The sequence below is a fragment of the Tasmannia lanceolata genome, unplaced genomic scaffold (genome assembly GCF_043159265.1).
Source record: "Tasmannia lanceolata isolate RefF3 unplaced genomic scaffold, GAP_Taslan_0.1 ptg000007l, whole genome shotgun sequence".
NCBI classification, from domain to species: domain Eukaryota; kingdom Viridiplantae; phylum Streptophyta; class Magnoliopsida; order Canellales; family Winteraceae; genus Tasmannia; species Tasmannia lanceolata.
Window position 1 is genome coordinate 26,836,015 of NW_027518684.1, and position 26,859 is coordinate 26,862,873.

Genomic DNA, 26,859 nt, shown 5'->3' on the forward strand with positions numbered 1-26,859 from the left:
TAGACCTAGAAAGTAGTATCCGAAAAGTACTTTGAAGAAGTATCCGATCCACAAGGGTTCTATCGGATAGTGACAAGACATTGGTGGATCCGATCCACCACGGATGTACATATTTTGTAGAAAGAAAGATACGAGGGGGCAAAAGTATAAGGGAAACTTCGTGGATGATATAAATCATTTATTTCCTAGTCATTGCTATGAATGGAACATGGATAAAGATAGTCTAACCCTGCCCGAACGTTACTCTGCTTTTCTTTTTCTTTTTGAAAGTAGAAATATGTCACGGCCGACTTTTGCATGAGAAAACAGCCACATTGGCAGACTTTTCACCAAATTTTGTCTTATTCATTTAATTCCTTGAAATATTAGCTGTATGTGATGATCTATAAACGCGGTCAAACACTGAGACACCATTTTGTTTGAAAAGCTTTTAATGCCGAAAACATAGAAAGTGTAAAGACGTGTCCGCGTTCTAATAAAATATCTTTAAACCATGTATCTGAATATCTTTATAGGATTGCTATGAAGGTGCATTTCGATTGCCAGAGGGGGGTCTGTTTCTCGCCCCAAGAGATTATATTCGGATTCCTCCCTGGTCAGAATGAAATTTTATTTGATTTTTTAAATAAATTTTGTCCATTCCATTTACGGAAGAATCAGAATAGAAATCGGAATGGGATGCCAATTCTAATTCCTTATTTCAACCATCCAAACAGAGAGTGAGAGGATATCTAACCTTAGTCGACTAGGAGTTAGTGCACAAAAATTAAAAGGATGTTTAGATGCTCGGAGAATATATCTTAGAATTTTTTTTTCTTATGGTGAATGAGTTTTTCCAATGTTTGGCTGACACGTTTTCCACAGACGTTTTTCCAAGTTGAAATTTTTTCCTATTTTTCAAGAAAATGCATCCCTACTTGACTCTGAAATACTTTTTCCATGGAATAAAAAATTTCCATAATTTTTTTGCTACCTCCAAACGGGGGGCAAAAAATTATTTTGGGTGGCTGCTGTCAGCCATGTTTCCTCTGGATGTTAATCTCGGCCTTTTAGATCACCTCTTATGGAGATAGATGATAACTTCAATACTTATAGAAGCTATTAATATAACATTTAAAATGACCATTGGGAAATGATTTCTACACTCACATGTTTTGATAAACATGTGCTCTACTTGTTTGTTGTGTAATATTTAAAGGGATGTCAGAGGATATTACGGTTCTCAAAAAGCTCTTAAAGTCCTTTAAATACTACACGACAAACAAGTGGGCGCATGTTTATCAAAACATTGGAGTGCTGAAATCATTTCCCTTTAATAATAAGGAATTGATATCTGCACTTCCATACATAATTTGATAATGGCACAGATCATTTTTTACACCGTTTAAATTAGCTTTTCAGGGCTATTAGAATACTCGACATGGTACCAACATCTAATCATAAAAGTATAAATAAATTGAATAGTACCATTATCAAAATACAGTTGTGCGGATATGAGTACCCATTTAATATCATAATGATGAAATTACTTACAGACTTTGTATCATTTTGTTTATCTGAATTATATAAAATTATTGTGATACGTACACTATGATTGCGATGTTCTTAGAAATTAGTAGGTATTAACATTTAAAATGATAAATACTAACACACATAGCTGTGACTAAACTAAAGCAAATGTTAATTTGGGGAATAATATCAATATCCCCTTGTTTTAATAATGACTATCCTCTCTTCTTTTTTACACTTTTCTAATTAGTTGTTAAATTCTATTGCAAAACTCAAAAGTCTATAAACAACAAAGAGGAATGATAGTGTAAACACCTAAATTTTAGTAAAATATTTTAAATTCAAATTAATAATATAAATAATACTATTTATCTCACTTCCTTTTTTTTACCCAACACAACCTTCTAATAAAAAAATCAAATTTATTTCTTTGTCGTTTAAGAAGCCAACACACACTTGCCTTTTTCTCTCACCTTTTAAAATTGACTCTGTTTTAAAATGGACTCATTCTCTCTTCTACAAGAACAATACAAAAAAATACACACTACTCTCAAATCTCAACTCTCAACTCTCACCACATTGTATTCTTTTTTCTTTTACTCTTTCATCACAGAGAGAAAAGAAAAGGTCCCATATTTTCTCTACAATTCTTTTCACCTTTCAATTACCTTTACACTAGGGCAATGCATCAATCGCGGACATCCTTTTCGATCTTCACACAGGGCTTCCCACGGCCAACCACATCTCCTCATCTACTCACGACAGATCCGTTGTCAATGATCGGACCAACAAACTGCATAGATTGGGGAAGCACCAAATTCTTTTCGTTTATTTATTTGTTTATTTATATTATAGTTCTCTGATTTATTTTGTTAAGCTTTTATTTCATTTAATTATCCATAATTAATAGTTATTTAAAATTTTATCTATTCATTTATCTCATTTATTTTCTTTCTCTATTGTTTTACATTTATTTATTAATCAACTACCGTCACACTTATACAAAAAATATCATCCTTTTTATTTATTTTTTATGTGTTTAGATAGATACAAGGGTGCCCTTGCATAAAGAGCCGGAAAAGGGCCTTGATTGGATCCACGCCATTTTCAGTAACCTTTTTAAGGGAAGTGATATATGCGCTCCCTTTTTTATACGAGGGACAACCATTTGCATGGTATCTATGACTGCATAGGGTCTGATGTACTTCACACGGGAAGGATTCAAGAGACCTGATTGCCACATACACTACAACCGGCTGTCCCATGTAAAGAAAAGGGGCGCATTTATCATTCCCCCCTTTTTAAATCAATTGAGAAAGTAAATTCCGTTTCACTCAATGACTTGGATCCAATCAAGGGCCCTTTTCTGTCTCTTTATGCAAGGGCGCCCTTGCATCTATCATTCCTCGACAATAAATCATAGGTAAATTGCTATTTATTGTTTTTAAGGCCATGTTTGGCAGCCATGAAAGTTTTTCCCATGGTATATTAGTTTATCAACCGGTGGGAGAGGCACAAGGGAGGTGGGAGGAGAAGAGAAATTGAGAGGGCACTAGAGTGAGGAGGGTGAGAAGTGGATGAAAACAGGATCGGAAAAAAATAAAATCTCAATGCAAATTATAGTTTTTATTTTCTTTATTTTTCAGCCACTTCACACCATCTCCTCGCTTAGATGCCCTCACAATTCTCTCCCTCTGATGCAAGCAGCAATCACCCTCTCCCACTCTCCCACTCTCCCAATCCCTTTCTCAACACTTCGTAAGCTAATATTCAATGGAAAAAAATTCATGTTTTCCAAACATGAATGACCTAATAGCTAAATAGTTATTTATCATTAGGATTCTAGCTGAAAATTCTCATTTTCCCAATATTTATTATTTGTGGGTTTTCATAAAATAAAATTTTGGATAGACTTAAAAATTACCACTAGGCATATTTCTAGGATTAAAATAGATAAAAAAACTACCTTACAAATGTTAGAGATTATAACAAGACATTTTAAAGGAATAATATGAGCCCATATTATCTAGCTTGGTCCCATTGGTTCCATCCAAATTGACATCCCATGCATAAGAGCATAAGATAAAGGACTAAAAAATAAAAATAAATCAGTGGTCTGGCTTTTCTTTTTGGAACCCTAAATAAAATTATGCTTTATCAAAGTCTCGATGGATAAGTGACTTGGATCATCCAAGGTGATTCTATCTCATTTTGTGAATACATTTTTCATGGATTTCTTTCTAATATTGAAAACTTTTCCTATTTTTAAGAAAAATTTCAAATCTACTAGACTCTGGATTTTTTACATGACATATCATTTTCTATGATTTTCCCACAATTTCCCCCTAGATTCAAACACCCCCTTAAGGCATCTTAATACCAAACAAGAAGGCTACTCAAGGTAGTCAAAATCATTGGGGATTAATAAATAAGTTTCTAACTAACTCATTTGATCAGCACTACAGTCTAATAGTTTTTCTAATATTCTTGAAATCGTGTATGGTGCATGCATCTAACATATGACAAATACGGCATTTAATCAATTTAGTATTCCTATCACAATCACTATCGAGCGGTCACATAGTTGTAAGGAGTGCGCCCCATCATATGTTATGATGAATGGACCCACATAGATAAGACTTTACATTAGTGGGGGTGGGCCCTACATAGGGCTAATATGGTATTACATTGATTATTATTTGATTAGGAGGATGATATGTAGCAATCAGGTAGAGTTATCACATTAATTTGAGTGAATTTTGCAAATCAGGTCATGCCATTAATTTGTGAGCGCTAGAAAATGACCAAATTCCTTGCAGTGAAAGGACAAATATTACTTTGTGAAAAGACCAAAATACCCTATTACACTCACTTATATGTTTGAGTCTTATGACATAGTGCCACCCTCCAACCCAACTCTAACCCATGCACTGGGCGGGGCCCACCTTTTACCTCATGTTTTATGGGTAGATCCCATGATCTCCATCCAAGCCGATGCATAGGGTGGGACCCACTAATTTAGACCTCATTTTTATGGGGTGGGGCCCAATATTTTATGCCCATGCATTGCATGGACCAAGAATGCTACTATATGTAGAAATGATATCCGCAGATCCTATCAAAACATATCACTATGAGTTACGGATATTTTGGTCTTTTTACAACATAATTTTCATCTTTTTTCGGGTATAAGGACATTTTAGTCCTCTTATGAGTCAAGAAAATCTACCATTAGTATTTAGGTCACTAATGGCATGAGTACATGACCAAATTTGCAAATTTCACTCAAATGTTGCAGGTCACTAAAGGCTATTAAGTCATTAAAAACATGGTTAGTAAAGTGTGAGTCCCATTATGAAGACAATCATTTTCCTTTTTCATCTTGGAAAAATATTTCTATGCAAAATAAGTTAGTTAAACTCATGGTTTAAAATTTCGACCGAAATCCGGAATTTCGGTAGGGACCGAAACTGAAATTTTCCAAAAATTCATTTTTTCGTCATTTACCAAATTTCGGACACGATTTAATGGCATTATTTATTAAAAAAAAGAAGTGTTACAAAAGTCTAAAATTTCAAAAATTGGGTTCGAACCAAATTACCAAATTTGGACCGAAATTTCAGTTTTCGGTGGGGTCCGAAACGGTTACCGAAACCGAAATTTTAAACCATGGTTAAACCCTAGAAATCTCATTTTGTCAAGAAAAGATTTATCCCATAAAATTCTTGTCCCCCTTAATGAAGAAAATTTTAATTAGGCAAATTTAATCAACGTAATTTTGGGACATTATCCACCCAACTTTTATTCTAGATCCAAAATTTAATCAAGTCCATATTTGGTATCTACACATAGGCCCACCAGATAGCCCATAGATTTTATTACTTCGCCGACGTGTGGACGAGTCGAGGCCAATTATGACCAACCGAGGCCATTTTCGTAATATTCATAACAACAAAGGGCATTTAAATACTTGGTCTAAAGACCTTTTGCCGTGTCTTTCGCTTAAGTAGAGAGAGGGAGCCTCGGTCTTTCAAGCCATTTTCAAACCCTTTCCTTGATTTTCCTTTCCCCTTCGTTTGTCTGTCCAAAGGACCCGAAGTTTCTCTGCGAGATTTCCTTCGGTTCCATGGGATTTACTTCGTTTGCAGGCAGAGTTCTCTTCGCCTCTGTTTTCATCCTCTCCGCATGGCAAGAGTAAGAAATCTCTCTCTCTCTATGATTAGATCTGTTTCTACTTTTTTGTTTCCATCTCCACTCATCAAAATCTACTTTTTTTTTCTCTGCTTTTGCTTTTGTTCTTGCCTTTTTTTTTTCTCAGGTGGATTTAGTTATATGTGCAGATTTTGTATGAAAGTTAGGGTTTTTGTTCTCATTCTATTGATTTAGTTGAAGCTATCTCGACTCAGCCAAATCTACTCTTTTTCTTGTTTTTTTTTTTCTCTTGGATTCAGTTATATGTGCAGATTTTGTGTGAAAGGTAGGGTTTTTTTTTTTTTTTTTTTGGTCCGATTCTATTGATTTGATTGAATCCGTCTCCACTCAGTCAAATCTACTTATTGTTTCTGCTTTTGATCTTGTTTTTTTGCTTTTCTCTTGTGGATTTAGTTATATTTTCATATTTTGTTTGAAAGCTAGGGTTTTTGTACCTAATTTTTTCATATTTTGTTTGAAAGCTAGGGTTTTTGTTCCTAATCTTTTTTTTTTTTTTTTGAATCCATATCCACTCAGCCAAATCTACATTCCCCCCCCCCCCCCCCCCCCGGATTTTGCTATTTTTCTTGCTCTTTCTCTTTTGGATTCAGTTAGATGTGCAGATTTTGTATGAAAGCTGGGGTTTTTGTTCTGATTATATTGATTTGGTTGAAGCTGTGTTCAGATCTGGTGATTTCAAGCTTGCGGAACTAGTGTTTGTACTAGATCTTAGGGATGAATACCGTTTTAGGCTGTTATACTTTGTTATTTTACTGTTTTTGTTTTAGTTTCCTTTTTTTTGTTAGTATCATTTCGCTTTACAGATCTGGTGTGTTGTGTCCTTTGGGAGCTTATTTGCTTCTTTTTTTAATTTTTAATTTTTGGTTAAATTCTGTTTAGGTAGTTCGTTTGACTGTTTTAGGGCATCTGGATAAACTTTCACTGGCTGTTTGGATACAAAAATTTTATAATGGATTTTTTTTTTTGAGTGGCAAGGATTTTTATAATGGATTTTACAAGCTAAAACTTGGATTTTATAAGCTAAAACGGACTGCACACTTCAAGATTGTAATATCCAATTTTTAGATTATAAAATCAAGGTTTCGAATTGTCAAATATTGGTTTTAGATCGTAAAATCCAGGAATTTACAATCATGGATTATAAAATCCATGTATCCAAATGACCTTTTAGTGTTTCCTTTAATGGTTTTATAAAATCCATGTAGAGGTTTAGTCATTTCTTAAATTGACTTTTCTATTTTTGAATGAATGTATGTTTTGACTAGTAGGCTTCCTGTATCTTTTGTTCTCATATTTGATTGCTTTTACTGAACTTTATATAGTAAATATATAGATTATAGAATCACCAAGGAATGGGAAAATTTTATTTGATCAGTTCAGTGACAATTCTTGCTATTAGCAAACCATATCAGAGCACTTTTTATTTGTTAGTATCGTTATGCTTTACAGATCTGGTGTGTTGTGTCCTTCGGGAGCTTATTTGTTTCTTTTTAATTAAATTCTTTTTAGGTAGTTCATTTGATTGTTTTTGGGCATCTGGATAAAATTTTAGTGGCTGTTTGGATACAAGGATTTTACAAGCTAATACTTGGATTTTGTAAGCTAAAACCTGGATTGTACATTTTCGAGATTGTAAAATCTAAATTTTAGCTTATAAAATGAAGGTTTTAGCATATTAATTTCTGGTTTTAGCTCGTAAAATCCAGGAATTTACAATTTTGGATTATAAAATCCATGTATCCAAACGGCCCTCAGTGTTTCCTTTAATGGTTTTATGACGCAGGAGTAGAGGTGTTGTCATGTCTTAAATTGACTTTTTCTTTTTTGAATAAATGTATGCTAAAACCTGGATTGTACATTTTCGTGATTGTAAAATCTAAATTTTAGCTTATAAAATGATGGTTTTAGCTTATTAATTTCTGGTCTTAGCTCGTAAAATCCAGGAATTTACAATCTTGGATTATAAAATCCATGTATCCAAACAGCCCTCAGTGTTTCCTTTAATGGTTGTGAAGATGTCGTACGATGGGGTTGGTGGAAGAGGTGTTGGGACCCTAAACTTGTACACGCATAATCTTATGGTGTCATGGGTTAATCTATGAAAAATGGTTTGCAACTGAAATAATCGATATATTTTTTTACTTGTTTTGATGTTTTTTGATCTACAGATTCTAGCTATGACTGATCTGAAAGCTTAAACAACGACCAAGGGATAAAGGATAGCAACACAATGTTCAAGAATCTGTAGTCACACCATACACACACCTGTAGAATTACTCCTGACAAAGTATCTTGGGCATCATACCCAAATAAAAAGAAATTCTATTCCGCTATCTAAATAAGTAATATGCCGTGAAAGGTGTTTATATAACAATATCTCTCGTAAATCTAATAAAACTCTAGTGAGAATCACAGCTCTATATCTAAACTCTAACATCATGAGGCCTGGACAAAATTTACAAAACTGTAACTCATCAAAGTCCCGTAAGTTTCCTTTTTGAGAAGCCAATGAGATCTCCAAAGAAGAAGAGGGCACAGTTTAGACAACAATGTGCCCCATAAAACATCTCTGTTTAAATGTCTTGCGTGTTCAATTAAGTCATTTAAGTGACTTATTTAAAAATTCCAAGATTACCTTTTTTCTGTTTCTCCTCTTTTTCCTTGTTATTCTCATCTTCCTTTCTTCTTCATGGAACGCATGGACAATATTTCTCTTTTTGTTAAGTGAACTAACTTTATGAGATATTTGTTTGGCATGTGTGTTCTAAGATAAACAACTAAATATTCTCATGATTAAGCCCATTGTGAAATTGTGGAAATGTTTTCAAATCTCAAGTCCTTATCCACTAATATTTTATTTAATCAAGCTTTAAAAACACGAGCATAAGCGTTGATCAAGGGATTAAAGTTGGATAGTTGGGTTTGGGAATTTTTTTTGTAAATGATCAAACTTTTTCCAATTATTTTTGTTAGGAATTTATTGCAAATTATCACAAACTGCATGATTAAGTGAATCTGAAGTTGACTGCATCAATTGTTGACTCGTTTGATTCAACCCTTTTTTTCCTTTGCTGAGTTCTCGTGAGTCTTAGCTTTTAAACATTGTTTTTTTTTTGTAAGATTTGAAGATTTATATTTTGACCTTTTGTTTATTTTTTATCCACTTTTTTAATGTATGCTTTGTTTTTTTCCTGCACTGTTTGTTTGATATTTTTTACGTACCAAGTTTATGCATCTCTTTGTATATTTTTATATCTTTTATTTACCCCTCCTTTTGTTTTCCATTTATTTATATTTTCATGTTTACTTGTCATTTTCATTTATTATTTGTTAGTGGTTAACTCTAATTTTTTTTTTGAATCGTAGTGCTTAATTCTCATTGACCTAGATGTATGTACCTTTGCGCTTGATCCTTGTCTCTATGGGTCTATGTTCCTGTTCTTGTTACCTTTTTTTTTTTTGCATTTTTGTGATATTTTCTCTTTGTGACACATATTGTCTTTTTACGTTTGATATCTGACATTCGTTGACCTAGATTATTTAATACATATGCTTTTTTGTTTTACTTTCCCTGTGTTTTTTATCTTATGTTTCATCTTCTTTTTCTAATGCAATTGTAATTTTCGCAACGACAAAATTATTATTTGATTATGTGTTTATCCATTGTTATTTTCTTTTTTGGTTTTTTTAACTTACCTTTTTGTTTTTCTTACTGGTTTGGTGTCTAATATGCCATTCATTTGTAATTTTCAACTTTAATTGTCATATGCATGATGGAATTATCGATTGAGGTGGCTTTATTTTTTTGGTTTTGGTGTGACATAGTGCCTATCATTGGAAACTTTGCTTGCAGACTGGCATGAGAGGAGCTTAGGTGATAGAAATGAGAATCTAGATATTGGTTGGCAACATATGCTACCAATAGATGAAAATTTTAGTTGCAACTGACATGTTAATATTATCACAAGGTTGTTAATAATGGTATTATACAATTGCAACAATACTTGGGCACGTCAAAGAGGAAAAGTAATTTGGAACCCATAGCCTAAGAGTTAGAGTCCCAATGAGAATTCCAATTTTCTAAACCATAATTCCATAAAAAAATGAAAATTCTTGCACTAATCCTTGTTCACATGCATTAAATAAACAATTAATTGATGCATTTATACCATAATTGAAGAAACAAGCCAAAAACCACAAAATAAGCACTCATCAACTAAATATGTGAAAACAAAGGCCTCTCTATGCACTTTGGTTAAAATTTCGACATGTTGGCCAAATTTCTATAATTTACATAACAAGTGCTAACGTTTCGATCAACATGACCGAAATCTATACATGTCGACCGAAGGATTTCATGTTGGTGGAGATGGAAACTGAAACATGTCGATTGGTTCATGTCAGTCTTGGTCGACATTTAGAACCATGACAATGATGGCGTCAATGGCTACGTTTCGTGGTTCAACTGCATGGGTAGATCAACAACAAATACGATTTGGTGTCAATATGGACTCCTTTGGTTCGACAAGGAGTGTCTTGACTGTTTCATTGTGGAAGCTGACCCTCTAAATACGATTTGGTGGCTTAGGGGATCCTTGGTTCCACCTTGGCTCTGTTTTTTGATGAGATCATGGATAAAGTTGAGGGGTCCTCCATCACTTTCAATTATGTAAGGAGATCGACTAATAGTTTAGCAGATCATTTGGCAAGGGAAGGTGTGGTTCGATTTTTTGCCACCTTGACAGTAGATTTTGATTGTATCTTTTCTTTTTCTCTGTTGTTTTTGTCTTCATTGTATCCGTTTGGGTTGACGTCCTCTGTCGCCCGTGTTACTCTTTTAATAAAATTATGTTACCATTAAAAAAAAAAAAAAAAAACAACTATGGTGGATAGTAGGTGACGGTGTGGGGGCATCAAGCCCCCTAGTTTGTTTGACATGGAGGAGCAGGATATTTGCAGTCACTTTGGAAGTGCCGATTGAGTCCAACTGAGAGTGCCAATGTTTTACCTAGGAAGTCAATGGGAGATTATTCATATTGAAGCGTGTAGTTATGCCAGACTGGCTTCGATAATTCTAAGGAGGAAACAAAGATCCGTCCTTTATCTCTATAGTCCATGTTTGCTTGTGGAACAAAAGATGGAAGAAAAACTTATTAAAAAATTTGAAAACACTAATATTATCCCACTGGATTGGTCATTCATTGAGAATATGCGGGCTGTGAGGGACACCTATTGTTGAACAGTGGGCCCTCTTTCAGCTATCAAAATTATAATCGGAAAAGTAGCCTCCCTAGAAAAATGGGATCCACCAGAGTTGATGATGGGGGAGGAAGAGTAAGATGATGAGAGAGAAGTGGAAAGGCTAAGTCTCTTCATTCTTTCTTTTTCAAAAGAGAGATGGCCAGTTGGAAGAATGGGATTTCCTCTTTTGTATGAGGTGAGGGCTTTTTAAAGGGAAAAAAATACAGCTGCTCGTGCATTTGGATTGTGGTTCACTGTGGATAAGCTTCCTTGGAGTGTGCCATAATTCATGGGCTCCTCAATGGAAATGCATACTTCATTCCTTGGAGCATGGACTTCATGGGATTTCAGATAGGAGATGTATTGAATATCAAGCATCAACAAGAATACTACGGAGAACATTGCTCTTATGGAGTGAATTCTTGTCAAAGATTCGGAATTTTCGTTCATCCCATACGTGGAATGTGGAGGAGGAAAAAGCAATCTTAATGATATTTCTATCTGCCCTTTTCAGGTAGGAGGAATTTTTTTAAATAATAATTCTGACTACTTACATCTAAAATCTTCTTTCCAAAATGCAACGGAAAGTTTAATTATAATCATTCAAATTTCAATTGTCTGAAATAACACACATAATTATATTATAAAGTTCCTAAAAACCAAAATGTTTCTTCGATAAAGAAACTGAACAGAGGAGATTAAGGGTGTCAATTTTGGCTCGGGCTCGGAAGCTCGCTCGAGCTCGGCTCGAATCCTTAACGAGACGAGCCGAGCCGGCTGGCTAGGCTCGTTAAGCTTAACGAGCCGAGCCCGAGCTTAGGCTAGGCCAGGCTCGGCTCGTTAAGGATTTAATATATTTAAATGAGGAAAAGGATTGTGCGTTCGAGCGCACTAAGCTTAGGTGCGCTCGAGTGCCCCCAACTCATGTGGGCTCACTTTGTTAGGATGATCCAAAGCATTCATTTCAAAGGCCCTTACATAGATGGGTTATGTACTAAAAATTAGCTTTATAGGATCATCCTAACCCATCCATTTGTGGAGGTCAAAATGGATAGACTCTGTTTGTCCACAAATCTGCCCACTTTTGCCCTCCACTTTTGGAGGGGTTAGGATGATTCAATGGACTTGATTTTTGGTACACATCCTATTTATGATGGGGCCTTGCAAATGAATGGTTTGGATCAGCACAAAAAATGTGGGACCCATGTGATTTGGCACTCGAGCGCACTTAAGCTTAGGTGCGCTCGAGCGCACAATCCTTTTCCTATATTTAAAAAAATAAATAAATAAATATATATATATATATATATATATATTAATATATACACTAAAAGGGTTGTCCAGGGAGTGAAAGGGGGAGGCAAAATATGCCACTTCTTTTTTGGAACCCCATTTGCTACTTGGGTCACCCCCCGTGGTGTAAAAAGAGTAGTTAAATTACAGTAGATAGGGCTGTCCAGGGAAGATGAGGGGTGTGAATATTTCATTGCCCTTAATATAACTCGAGCTCGGTAAGGCTCGCGAGCCTGCCCGAGCCGTGCCGAGCCGAGCTCTTGATCTTAACGAGCCGAGCCGAGCTCTTGATCTTAACGAGCCGAGCTCTTGATCTTAACGAGCCGAGCCGAGCTGGGCCAAGCTCGGCTCGGCTCGTTTACACCCCTAGAGGAGATTGACGAGACATGTCATCTCCACCACTGATTTGCTTTCACACCCATCCCAATGACTAAGTCTTCTCATTTGCAAAAGCTCCTTCATTTACGTTCTCTAAACCTAGGGGAAAATGGCTTAGAAGTTCGATAAGTATCAGAGATCAATAATAAGAGACAATTAGATAAGAATCTGCAATAGTTTGTCTAGAACATAATATGAGTCAAAACTAATATTAATAATATTTTTGTAGGAATTTGGAACCAGTAAATGAAAACCAATATAGTTTGAAGTCCAAACGTTTAGAAAAGTGGAACCAAATAATGAAAACCAATACCGTTTGAATTCCAATAATTTTCAATATTCTGTTTCCGAAGTTGCTTTAAGTATCTTAATTACCCTAAGCCCCTCCTGTTCCCATTAACTTGTTGGCTTGACCTCAAGGTCGGTTCCGCTAGGATTTGTTTACGGTAGATCCTACCTCTTAGGGACTCAGTTTCTTCGTAGGATTCCAGTATCAACAGGGGTTGTGCAAACTCCCGTGCTGTGTTAGGATAGCTCTATGACTTCTTCATCCCCTTCCCATCATCTCTTGCATTTCTTTTTATTTCTCATAATATTTAAATTTTCATTTCATTTTCCAGAATGAAAGACAGGCGTGATTTAATATTTCACAATGAATATTTTGAATTAAAAATAGATAAGAAATAGTTGAAATAAAAAACATACAATCATATATCTATCACTATTATTGAGAAAAGATACCAGTCGAGTCTAGCTATCACCTGCCTTAAAGATTTGTGAATGGAAAAATGAGACAGAAAAGTGGCCTTCTTCACTAGATCTACCATCTTTTCACTCCCCCTTCTTTCTCTCTCTTTTCTTTTCTATTTTTTTTTCTTCTTCTCTTCCTCTATTTATAGGAAAACTTGAGTGAATAGTGACGTGAATAGTGATAGGAATAATGACAAACAGCTTTCGTCAACCTTATTCAACCGCCTTCTTAAATTCCTTGACAGCTATATATATAATTTATTAAAAATATATGAATAGTAAAGCTGCAAAATAAATGAATAGTAAATATTTTGAACAGTAACAGAACGATTAATATTATTTTATATTATTGTCGTCGGTAAATATTATTTTATTCTTTATTTCATATGTTTTTTCATCGATGAAGCTGAACTATTTATTCGGTGAATTAATAAAAGTGGTTGCAGAGGTGATATGTTTATTTGGTGGATTGATGAAAGTGGGTGTGGAGTTTTAGCGATGGGTCCCATTCGCGGTGGGTCCCGCTTTTGGTGGGTCCTGTAAGTGGGTCCCATTATGAATAGTAAATATAAATAGTAATTGTTGGTCCCACTATGAATAGTAATTTTTGAATATTAAAGTTGAATAGTGTTTTCTAATAGTATCTCACACACATTCTTTTCTGTCATCATCTGAGGTGGTGGCTTATTGGTAGAAAACCGTTCAATCCAAGTAGCGTCTTGGGTTCAAATCGTGCTAGTCCTATTATGTCAGATTATCTCATGCCCTAAGTAATTCTGGGGAACATGAGCAAAAGCTGATGAATATCCCACCTACGAGACTTTAAACTTTTGAATAACTGTCATCCTTTTACCCCTTACTCTTTTACACTATTTGCTGCTATTTTTACCCTTAGTGGGGCCGGATATTATATTCTACCCCATTTAAAAAGAATCTCGTCTCCAAAATTCTACTCCCTAAATTCTCTTAAAAAAGACTACGATTTTCAAAGAGAATGTACCTCCAAATAGAGTAAAGAGTAAAGGGTAAAGGGTAAGGATGACAGTTATTTAAAAATTTAAAGCCTCGTAGGTGAGTATTTATCGGCCTCTGCTCATGTTCCCCCGAATTACTCAGGGCATAAGATCATTTGACATAATGGGGCTAGCACGATTCGAACCCAAGATGCTACTTGGATTGAACGGCTTCCTACCGCTAGGCCACCACCTCTGATGATGACAGAAGAGAATGCGCACATATATATATTCACATATATAACAAACTATTCAAAAACACTGTTAAAGTTTATTATTCAAAAATTACTATTCATAGTGGGACCTACCAATTACGATTCATATTTACTATTCACAGCGGAACCCACCAATAACGGGACCCACCGCTAAAACTCCACACCCACTTTCATTTTTTTTAAAAATAAACAGATCACCTCCACAACCACTTTCATTAATTCACCGAATAAGTAGTTCACCTTCATCAACGAAAAAAATATATTAAATAAAGAATAAAATAATATTTATCGATAAAAATAATATAAAATAATATTAATCGTTCTGTTATTGTTAAAAATCTTTACTATTCATTTATTTTGCACCTTTACTATTCATATGTTTTTAATAAAATATAAATATAACTGTAAAGGAATTTTTGAGGGTTGAATATGGTTGACGAAAGTTGCCTATTATTATTAACGTCACTATTCATAGTTACTATTCACTCAAGTTTTCCTATAAATAGTGGAAGAGCAGAAGAAAAATAGAAAGGAAAAGGGAGAAAGAGAAAGAGAGAAAGGAAAAGAGAGAGTGAGATAGAGAGAGAGAAAGAGAGATGGGAGAGTGAAAAGGTGGTAGATCTGGTGAATGAGGCCCACTTTTCCGCCTTATTTTTTCCGATTCGCAAATCATCAAGGCAGGTGATAGCTAGACTTGAGTTGTATCTTTTCTCAATAATAGTGATAGAGATATGATTATATGCTATTTATTTCAAATATTTCTTACTTATTTTTAATTCAAAATATTCATTGTGAAATATTAAATCATGCTTGTCTTTCATTTTGAAAATAAAGTGAACATTTAGATTTTATGAGAAATAAAAAGAAATGCAAGAGATGATGGGAAAGGGGATGGGAAGCCATAAAGCTATCCCGACACGACACGGGAGTATGCGCAACCCCTATTGATACTGGAATCCTACGGAGACCATGAGTCCTTAGGCGGTAGGATCTGCCGTGAACAAATCCTGGCGGAACCGGCCGTGAGGTCAAGCCAAAAAGCTAATGGGAGTCAGAGGGGGTTGGGGTAATTAAGATGCTTAAGGCAACTTCGAAAACAGAATATTGGAATTCAAACGGTGTTGGTTTTTATTACCTGGTTCCACTTTTCTAAACTTTTGGACTTCAAACGATATTGGTTTTCATATACTGGTTCCAAATTCCTATAAAATTATTATTAATATTAGTTTTGTCTCATATTCCTTGTGGTGTGCCATAATTCATGGGCTCTTCAATGGAAATGCATACTTCATTCCTTGGAGCATGGACTTCATGGGATTTCAGATAGGAGATGTGGTATTGAATATCAAGCATCAACAAGAATACTACGGAGAACATTGCTCTTATGGAGTGAATTCTTGTTAAATATTCGGAATTTTCGTTCATTCCATACGTGGAATGTGGAGGAAAAAGCAATCTTTATGACATTTCTATCGGTCCTTTTCAGATGAAGTTAGAAATATTCCCCGTATGAGTCCCATTCAGCAACGATCCTTTTGTGTTGAGTCTACCTTCGATTGCTTGCCAAGCCATAAAGGTATGACGAGTAATGTTGTCCTTGAACCATATACGGGGGTACCATTCAGATTGATGATGTTTAATGTAAAGGGAATTCCAAGCTGGGGAATAAGTTCCATTAGGTGTAGCTTTCCATACAGCTGAATCCTTTGAACTAGAGATGAGGATTCCATCTTTGAGCAAGCTGATAATGGGGAATAATTTCTATTAGGTGTATCTTTCTAAACCGCTGAATCTTTTGAACTAGAGATGAAGCTTGTCTTTATTCTTTAATAGCATGCATAGAGGGCCTCATGACATATCCATATCGCATGTTCCATGTTTGTTGAGATTAATGGTATGAGCAACTTTTGGAAAGCTGATGTCATGTGTGCTGCGACCTTTGAATTGTTTGCATTAACTGCCATGAGGGTGCTAAGGGTCATTACAAAAGTTGGTATTACTGCCATCTCCAATAAGAATGTGAACACAAGGCTTAGCAAGTCTCAATTTTGAGAATGCTACCCCATTCCCAATACTCGGGTCGGGTTGGGTCCAACCCAATCCGACCCGAGGAACCCTTTTTCCAACCAGACACGGCCCGACCCGACCCGATTTCCCACCCGACGAGTTTCAACCCGAGGAACCCTTTTGTTTTTTTCCCCAACCCGAACCCGAATTAGGGGTGCAACTTGGGTCAATTTTTTTGGGAATTCGGGTTGAGCTTTTACCTTAAAATCGGGTCGACTAGAGATGAAGGTTGCATCTTTGAGCTTGTCTTTATTCTTTAATAGCATGCATAGAGGGCCTCATGACAGATCCATATCCCATGTTCCATGTTTGTTGAGATTAATGGTATGAGCAACTTTTGGAAAGCTGATGTCATGTGTGCTGCGACCTTTGAATTGTTCGCATAAACTGCCATGAGGGTGCTAAGGGTCATTACAAAAGTTGGTATTATTGCCATCTCCAATAAGAATGTGAACACAAGGCTTAGCAAGTCTGAATTTTGAGAATGCTACGCCATTCCCAATACGCTGATGAGGTGATCTAACTCGGGTCGGGTTGGGTCCAACCCAATCCGACCCGAGGAGCCCTTTTTTCCATCCAGACGCGGCCCGACCCTACCCGATTTCCCACCCTACGAGTTTCAACCCGAGGAACCCTTTTGTTTTTTCCCCAACCCGAAGGGGTGCAACTTGGGTCGATTTTTTTGGTAATTCGGGTTGAGCTTTTACCTTAAAATCGGGTTGAGTTGATTCCAATTCATTTTTAACCAAAAATTCAACCCGACCCGACCCAAGTTGCACCGCTATCTCGAACCTGATCCAAGTTCAACCCGACCCAACCCTAGTTTTTAAGCTTACAAAATAAAAAATTCATAAAATGTTTCGGGTTTTACTCGTGTTGGGTTGCCCAAACCCTCAACCTGAACCTGACCCAAACATAACCTGGGTCGGGAAAACTCGACCCGACCCTACCCGAACTCATCCCGACCCGACTTTTTTTTGGGTTGAACCCGACCCTAATTGCACCCCTAACTAATAGGTGGCAGATCTAGTAAAGTGTTTGTGTTGCTTTACTGTATTTTGCTTTTCTTACATTATTCTTGTTTTTATTTTGTAATAGTTACGTCTTTAAATTTGTCATTTATTTTATTCTAATTTTTCTTTGTAATTTTTACACCTTCAAATTTGTTATTTATTTTATTCGGGTTGTTCTGGTCAGTCCATTTAATTTTCTAATCATTTTTTGTTGGCAAGATTTTATGCCCTCAAGTTTGTTATTTATTTTATTCAGGTTGTTCTGGTCTGTCCATTTCATTTTCTGATAATTTTTGTAGGAAACATGCATGTCATTACGGCCTATTTGGTTGGACTACCAACCCCAATTGAATTTGGGTTTCAAACTTACTAAGACACTCTCTTAAGGTAGATGCTTCTTGGAATATGTGGGTTCTAGATGGGCAATAAATTGATAGTGATGGATCTTAGGTTTAGTAAGATATTTATGTTGTTCCTAATTTAGGTTTTGTAGTACTCTTCTATTAATCTTTTAATGCTTTCAATAATGTTTTTGTTCTTCTTAGAAAAGAATACAAGAATGGGCAAATCACAGAATTGTTCCACCATACTGTAAGAAAAATGATATTCGTAGTGGAACAGAATTGACCAAACTGTCAATGCACCTAGACCATCATCCCATAGGCGTTCGTGGTGGTTAGTTGCCTAGGCCATTTTATGCACTTGGGCTACTTGATTTGATAGTTCGATTAGGATGGGCAGTCTCTTCTTTATTGCTTGCAATGTCATGTGTATGGATTGCGATTAGAGAATGTGCTACAATACCTTTAAATGATAAGAAGAAACAAGTTGCTTTTGCATAAATAGTTGTGTATATTTGGCGAGAAGCATGCTTTTTGAAGGAAGTTTATAAAGGGAAAATATGGCGTTAGCAAAGGAGGATGGGACAATGTTAGATTAAATAGTTGTCGAGAGTTGCGGGTGTGGAAATATGTTTTTCCTATTTTTGACCATTTTGCTCAAAGGCTTAGGTATAGGGTTGGGTATAGGAATAGGCCGGGGTTTTGGATTGACGTTTGGTTACATTAGGGTCCTTTGCTTATCTGAGCCTCTCTGGCATTGCTAGAAATAAGTATGCCAGCGTATTTGATTGTTACAAAAGAGTGAGTGTAGAGTAGTTTGGTAAGCGGTTTTCTATAGAATTCTTAAGTAGTCCAAAAGTGATTGTTTCATAAATTTTGTCTTCTGGGGAATTGGTTTTGAGTCCTAAATTGATTGTTGCTCAAGTTCAGTTTGACCCTGATCCTAGGGGGGCTTTCACTGTTAGATCTTTCTACAACTTTCTTAGTTTTCCTAAGGTCGTTTCCTTCCTGTGGCATAAAGTTTGGAGGTTGCTCGTTCCTTCTCGTACAAGCTTTTTGTTGGACGGTTATGCTAAAAATAATCAACATGTTGGATATGTTGGGTGAATGAGGAATCCAGGCGTAGCGAAAGAAGCCATGGAAACTACGAAAATAAAAGTTTCCCTCGTTCTTTAACCCATAATCGCTAGATTAGTAGATTGGTGATGTAAATAAAATTCAAGTGATCATGAAAACAATACTGATTTGCTTATCCGAGCGGTAACCTCTCCCCGCTCGGCTTATGCCTTTCTCAAACGCCTCGAAAGTTGGAGTGATGGCACCCTTTGATCGTATGGACAAGGGAGGACATGTGAATAACACTTCCTCCACGTTGCCTCTAAGCCAATGAGGAAATCTATGGAGAACTTGAAGAACGTTGGCTCTAAGCCAATGAGGAAATCTATGGAGAACTTGAAAAAGGAGTTTCTAAAGAATCTTTGGCACTGTTCGACTCTCTCCCTCCCTAAATTCCTCTATTGTAATAGCGGTTAGCTTTTCTTGTTTAGGTGTTTTAGATTTTATGGATTTTGACCATCTCAGTCTGTTCTTGCAATGAAATTTGGCTGTACTCAACTCAACTCAACTAAGCCTTTGTACCAAACTAGTTGGGGTCAGCGAATGAATCCTTTAGAAAATTTCGTGAAGAAGGTGAAAGAATCTACCTGGCTCAAATTGACTAAGTCTAATCCTGACACTAGTTGGGTTCGTCTACATGGATCATTTTCTTCCATTCTCTCCTATCCAAGGCCATGTTCTCTGTTATGTTCCTAGCCATCAAGTCTTTCCTCACTGTTTCTACCCAAGTAGTTTTCGGTCTGCCCTTTCCTCTTTTTACTCCATCAACTTGGCACAAGTCACTTCTTCTCACTTGAGCATCCAAAGGCGTACGTTGGATCTGCCCAAACCATCTTAAGCGGTGCTCTCTCATCTCCTCAATTGGTGCGACCCCCACATTTTTTTATGGATGTCTTCATTTTTAATTCTATCCAACCTTATGTGGCCGCACATCCATCTAAGCATTTGCATCTCCGCTGCACTCATCTTCTGCACATGATGCTTCTTGGTGGCCCAACATTCTGAGCCGAACAGCATGGTTGGCCTCATAACACTCTTGTAGAACTTTCCCTTCAACTTGGTAGGTATTTTGCGGTCACACAAAACTTTTGAAGCATGCTTCCACTTTAATCAACCTGCTCTTATTCTGTGGTTAACATCATCTTCAATCTCTCCTTATGTAGGATTGAACCAAGATAGTGAAAGATATCCATCTTACGTACCTCCTGTCTAGTCATATTTACTACCACTCGCCTCGCTTCCTTACATTACTAAAGTTGCACTTCATATACTCTGTCTTAGTCTACTTAGTCTAAAACCTTTAGATTCTAAAGTAGTTCTCCATAACTCTAACTTAGCATTAACTCCTGCTTTTGTTTCATCAATTAATACTATGTCCTCTGTAAATAACATACACCACGGCACCTCATCCTGGATACCCTCCGTATTTTCATCCATAACTAGCGTAAAAAGATAAGGGCTTAGCAGATCCTTGGTGTAGTCCTATTGTAATTGGATACTCAATAGACGTGCTATCCTTAGTTCTGACACTAGTTATTGTCTATCGTACATATCCTTAATCACATCAACACATTTAGTGGGCACTTTTTTCCTTTCAAGGACCCATCACATAACAATCATGGGAACCCTATCATATGCTTTCTCCAAATCAATGAAAACCATATGAAGTTCTTTTTTATTTTCTCTAAATCTCTCCATTAACCGCCTAATCAAGAAAAGATATCTTCCATAGTCTATCGTCTGGTTTTGAAACCAAACTGATTCTCTGACACCTTAATCTATTTTCTTAGTCTATGCTCAATTACCCTCTCCCAAAGCTTCATAGTGTTACTCATTAGCTTAATTACCAGGTAATTGGTGCAACTCTGAATATGCCCTTTATTCTTATAAATAGGTACTAATGTACTTCTCCTTCATTCATCATGCATCTTCTTAGTGTTCAAAATATTGTTAAATAATCTAGTTAACCAGACCAAGCTCACATCACCCAAGCATCTCCAAGTCTCACTAAGAATACCTTCATCAGGCCCCATAGCCTTACTTAATTTCATATTTTTCATAGCTACTTTTACCTCTGATGTTCGGATACTACGAACAAACCTCCGGTTTGTATCATCAAAAGCATTACCAAGTTCTCCCAATTTTGCTACTGGTTCTCTAAACAACTTAAAGAAGTAGCTTCTCCACCTCTCGTTAACCTCATTTTCTTTTGCTAACGATCTTTGATTCTCGTCTTTGATGCATTTTATATGATTCAAGTCTCAGCTCTTCCTTTATCTCATCGTAGCAAGCTTGTAAACATCTTTTTCACCCTCTTTCGTCCCTAACCTGTGGTACAAATCCTCATAGGCCTTGCCTCTAGCTTCCCTTACTGCCTTCTTAGCTTCTTTTCTAGCCAATTTATACTTCTCATTGTTCTCCTCATTTCTACACTTATGAAGACAAATATAGCAATCCATTTTAAACCTGACGCCTTTTGAACCTCCTCATTCCACCACCACGTATCTTTAGACATTGTCCCACTTCCACTAGATTCACCAAGTACCTCTATAGCCACTTTCCTGATATAACTAGGCATCTCATTCCACATAATATTAGTCACTTCGTCACGACTCCAAGGTCCTTCTTTAAGCAATCTCTCCTTAAGCATATTTAGTTTTTCTCCTTTGAGAGCCCACCACCTAGTCCTCGGATGTCTAACGTCTCTATCTTTTCTCTTCCAATGTTTAATGCATATACCCAACACCACCAGCTTATGTTGTGTGACTAAACACTCCCACGTATGACTTTACAATCTTTACACACAACTCTGTCCTCCTAGTGAGGATAAAATCTATCTGGCTAAAGTTGGTGCCACTGCTAAAGGTTATCAAGTGTGAATCTCTTTTCTTAAAAAAAGTATTTGTTAACAACAAATCATATGCCACTGCGAACTCCAAAGTATCTTCTCCTGCCTCATTACTATTGCCAAAACCCAGTCCTCCATGAACCCTATCAAAACCTCCACTAGTTTTTCCCACATGCCCATTTAAATCTCCTTCTATATATAACTTCTCTCCATGTGGTATTCCTTGGACTACTTCATTTATATCTTCCCAAAATTGCCTCTTGACAGAGTCATTTAATCCTATTTGAGGGGCAGACACACTAGTAACATTAATCGTCTCTTCACCTAATATTAATGTAATTAGAATAATTCTATCACCCTTCCTTTTAAGATCCACAACCTCATTTCTTAGGCTCTTATCTATTATAATCCCGACGCCATTTTTATTCCTTTCCTTCTTTGTATACTATAACTTGAAACTCGTATTTTCTGTTTCAAAATTTGGCTATCATTAAAAAAAAAAAAGAAAAAAAACTTTGGCATAACTTTTATAAGTTTCTTTCATTCATAAGGTCAGCATCTATTCGATGACCATTAGGCTTAGAATATATAGTATTCTCCACGACTTCTAGAGAATCCTAACTTGGACTCCTAAGAACCTTAGTATGTATCTGAATAGTGAGGTGAATAGCAAATAAGCCTTAACCTTGAGACTTCTAAGGCTTACAATATATAGTATTCTCCATGACTTCTAGAGAATTCCAAACTTGGACTCCTAAGAACCTTAGTATGTATCTGAATAGTGACGTGAATAGCAAATAAGCCTTAACCTCTAGACTTCTAACTTCAGAACCGCAGTAATAAATATAGTCACTTAAAACAATTCGTGGACCATGTTTCCCCCTTAATAACATTCATTTTATTAATAACTTCTAAGAATAACAAATAAAAGCTAAGGAAATAGAACTACAATTAAGTTAATGTGCGTCCCATGTGGACTGGGCTCTTTATTGTTGGGAAACCATTCGTGATCTTTCTTGAATACACAACCTTGTTAAATCTTTGATGCTCATCAACTTCTAATCGCAGTTCCAATGGGCCCCACTTCATCGTTGCTTTTAAAATAAGAAATTGGGACTGCTGCTCTCTTATGACTTTGGATGAACATGTTATACTGATCCTTATCATCAAGTCTTGACACTTAGAGTCATTTTCATAGCTGATTGTCTAGCAATTTCTCTTTGAGTTTTCACAGGGAATTTTTTTTTTTTTTTTTGAAATTCTTTTAGTTTTCACAAGGAAATTCTTGTGATTGTACACTTCTATTATCATCCTTCAAAGCTATTTACGACTCCCATGTTCTGTCTACTAGAGTTTTGACTTTTGAGATCATAGTCTCTACCTTCGAGAACTGTAATTTTCATTTTCCTTTGGAACTCCTAGTCCTATAGTACACCTTGCGTCTTACAGAACTATATTCTTGCTTTTTCATTTGAATGAAATTCCATCTTCATAGTTCATACCCTCTTCAGATGACTGCTTTTAAGTCACGTTACATCTTGGCCAAGAAAGAGTTTTCTACTCCCTTGATATTATCCATATAGTTGGTCTTTACACAACGTAATATGGGATCTAGTGGCATAGGGAAGCACTGCCTTTCTTTGTTTAATATTGAGTTGTGACATGCCCTAGGTTTATAAGGTACCGATACTCTGATTTTGATTTACATGACATCATATTAAGAAACAATGCCTTTCATTGTTTAATACTGAATTGTGCCATGGCCTTGGTTTATCAGGTACCAGTACTCTGATTTTGGTTTACATGACACCATATTAAGCTTGAACTACTATTTTAAATTGCATATTCACCACGGGAATGATGTATCATAACATCAATATTTGCTGCTGGTGAAGATTTCACTTACATTTCCACTAAGATATATTCCATAAAGAGTAATGTTTTGTTGCTAGTAGATATATTATTTTCTTTAGGTATACCACTCAAGATTAAAAGCTTCTAAGGTTTTGGTATTCTTTTCCCATTGAACGTTAAAACACTTCCTTTTTCCTTGTAGAAAAATCACAAGAGAAATGGATAAGTACTGTTGATCATTTATACCAAACTAGCATATAGCATGACTGTATGGCATCTATCTGTTACAGGTTTAATGAATTTGGGGATGATGGTGGGCCTTCAGCCAAGGTTTTCAAACCCAAGTTTGGCATTTTAACGAATCACATTACCTCTAATCTAGGGGTACAGTTGCCTGAAATCGAAGTGAGAAACAATGCCTTTTTAATCCTTTTCTTACTAGTAAATCGACTTATCTCAATACTCTGCTGACATTGTTAATCTCAATTCTATCTATCATTTATTTCTTTTTCTTTTTTTCTTTTTTTTGCAGATTAAACATATAGTCGCCGCAGCTATAGCACTGAAGGGGATTGGCGGTATCCTATTTATCTTTGGCAGCAGCCTTGGTGCATATCTCCTGGTCTGCATATATCTCTTCGATTCTGCATTATTTTTCTCCTTTATTTCATTGTATACTTACAAATGTTTGTCTCAGGAATTTCTTAGGAAGGGTGTATCTTTGGGCTATTTTAAATTTTTTCGTAATTTTGGGTTTATATCAGGAAAATGGAAAAAATAAAAATATTTTAAAAAATATAACATTAAGAACAAATTTGCGTCAACAAATAATATCACGATATTTGCACGGTAAAAAAAATATGAACATATCTTGACTCTTTTCAAAATCTTGGTAAAATTTTTGGATTATGTCATTTTGTCATAAAATCACAAAATAGCGCTATATTTTCGAAAGTGTTGGAGATATTTGTGACTTTGGTTCACACAAGTCAATGCTTGTTTCTCCGTTACCGTTGACTCCATAGGTCCTTTAAGATTTTTAACTATTTATCCTTGCAGGTTTTACATCTGGCAATTACTACTCCTATTCTGTATGACTTCTACAACTATGATATTGAGAAGCCCGAATTTCTTCTTCTTTTTGTCAAGTTTACACAGGTCAGGCATTCTCATCTGTGTCATGTTTCTTTTGATTAAATTCTGGCCCTCATTTTTAATATTCATCCCCCTGGTTCTCTCTAGCTTAAAATTCTTACTGATTAGTTTTTACTTTTTACTGCAGAATCTGGCTCTTTTCGGGGCATTGCTCTTCTTCCTAGGGATGAAGAACATGATCCCAAAGAGACTACCCAAGAAGAAGGTTACCAAGACAAAGACAACCTAGATTGGGGGCACCGTGTTAATGCTTAGCAGCTGCCTGGATTTGGCTTCTGGGTTGGTGCCTGAGTTTCAGGACAATCCGCCCGAATCTAGTCACGGGGTAAAATTCTCTTCCTAGTTTTGCATGCTTATAGGGGTCTTTTCAGAGGGATGATTTTATTATAATCAGTGTTGTTTATGGAACCCTCTGTTCATTTACATGATTTGAGGTTTTGAATAGATTTTCATCTTCCCAGACAGATTGAAACCTAAAATTGTTCTTTCCGCTTTATTTGAGAACTAGGTTTTTTCACAACAAATATTATGTCAAGGTTTAGCATACGATGCTTCTTTTTTAATTCCAAGAATTACTTGGGGGTCGGAGGCACATGAATCTCCACTCAAAAATCTTAACCCATAACAGATGAATCTTCTCCTCTAAAGTAGCAGGTGATAGACTAGTGTAGAAAGCCATGTTTTAGGCTTTGTTACCTGGTTTGCTCAACAATCATTTTGTGCTGCGGAAGAAATTTTAACTTTAAACTTCATATGTTTACTTCCCAAATCCAGTATTTAGGGATTTGAGATGGTTTTGAATAGTTCTTCCGAACTTCAATTTTCTTAAAGGCCATGTTTGGCAGTGAAGAAATTTTTTTACCATGGAATATTACTTTATCCAGTGATGAAAGTGGCACAGGGGGGGTGAGGAGAGGGAGAGAATTGAAAGGGCATGAGCAGAGGAGTGTGAGAAGTTAGAAGCATATAAAAGAAAAACACTCAAAATAGAGTTTTATTTTTCCTATTTTTTGGTCAGTTGTCCCTTTGCAAACTGGTATATTTTTCCTCTTAATTATCTCCCTCTCCCGCCCTTTTTACCTCTCTCTCACACCACTTTGCAAACTGGTATTCCCTGTAAAAAAAATTCGTGGTTGCCAAAGAACGCCCAAGTTAAAGGCCATTTCCCCCAAACCGAGTGAACAGGAGATCAAATGGATGGAGTCGCTACAATTTTTACCGGGTTGGGTTCCATGGATATAGTTGGCCGATACCATGTTTTTAAATTTCGACCGAAATCTGAAATTTCCGTCCATAATTTTGGATTTTGGTTGAGATTGAAACCGAAACCCACAATGAACGTAACGTTTGTTTTTCCCGAAATTTTTACTGAAATTTTGTACTCAACTAAGCCTCTGTGCCAAACCAGTTGACCGAAATTTTGTATTAGATAAAAATATTATTTTGAATGATTTGGTTGGATTTCAAAATTTTGGTTTCGGTGAGGACCGAAATGCATTCCGAAACCGAAATTTGAAACCATGGCCGATACCAAGTCCGATCTAATTTACCTTGGTCCCACCCTCTGTTGAATGATTACTGTTGATAAAGCGTGATAAAAAAAAAGATGTTCTTGTATGTCTTTAAGCCGTTGAGAGAGAGAGAGAGAGGGGTTGTATAGCTTACATGAGAAATTATATGATGTGTGGCTGTATACTTCTGTATTTTTTCAAAAAGTACTGTACCCACTTCATTGGATGATCAAAACCGTTCGCTTGTCGGGTTACAACGTAAATAGGTTGTGCCCAGAAAATCATTTCCATAGGATGATCCTAACCCTCCCGATCCGTAGAGGTTTTTATAATGTGGACTCCC

The 26,859-nt window shown here is 36.1% G+C and overlaps 1 protein-coding gene across 1 annotated transcript; it reads left to right on the top strand.

Moving 5' to 3' along the window:
* Window positions 1-5,517: 5,517 nt before the first annotated feature.
* Window positions 5,518-25,597, top strand: LOC143882335 (uncharacterized). The gene is made up of 5 exons (XM_077385878.1): window positions 5,518-5,703; window positions 24,141-24,255; window positions 24,383-24,472; window positions 24,910-25,008; window positions 25,133-25,597. Exons 1-5 carry the CDS (start codon window positions 5,636-5,638, stop codon window positions 25,232-25,234), a joined length of 474 nt encoding a protein of 157 aa, XP_077241993.1. The 5' UTR covers window positions 5,518-5,635; the 3' UTR covers window positions 25,235-25,597.
* The last annotated feature ends 1,262 nt before the right edge of the window (window positions 25,598-26,859 follow it).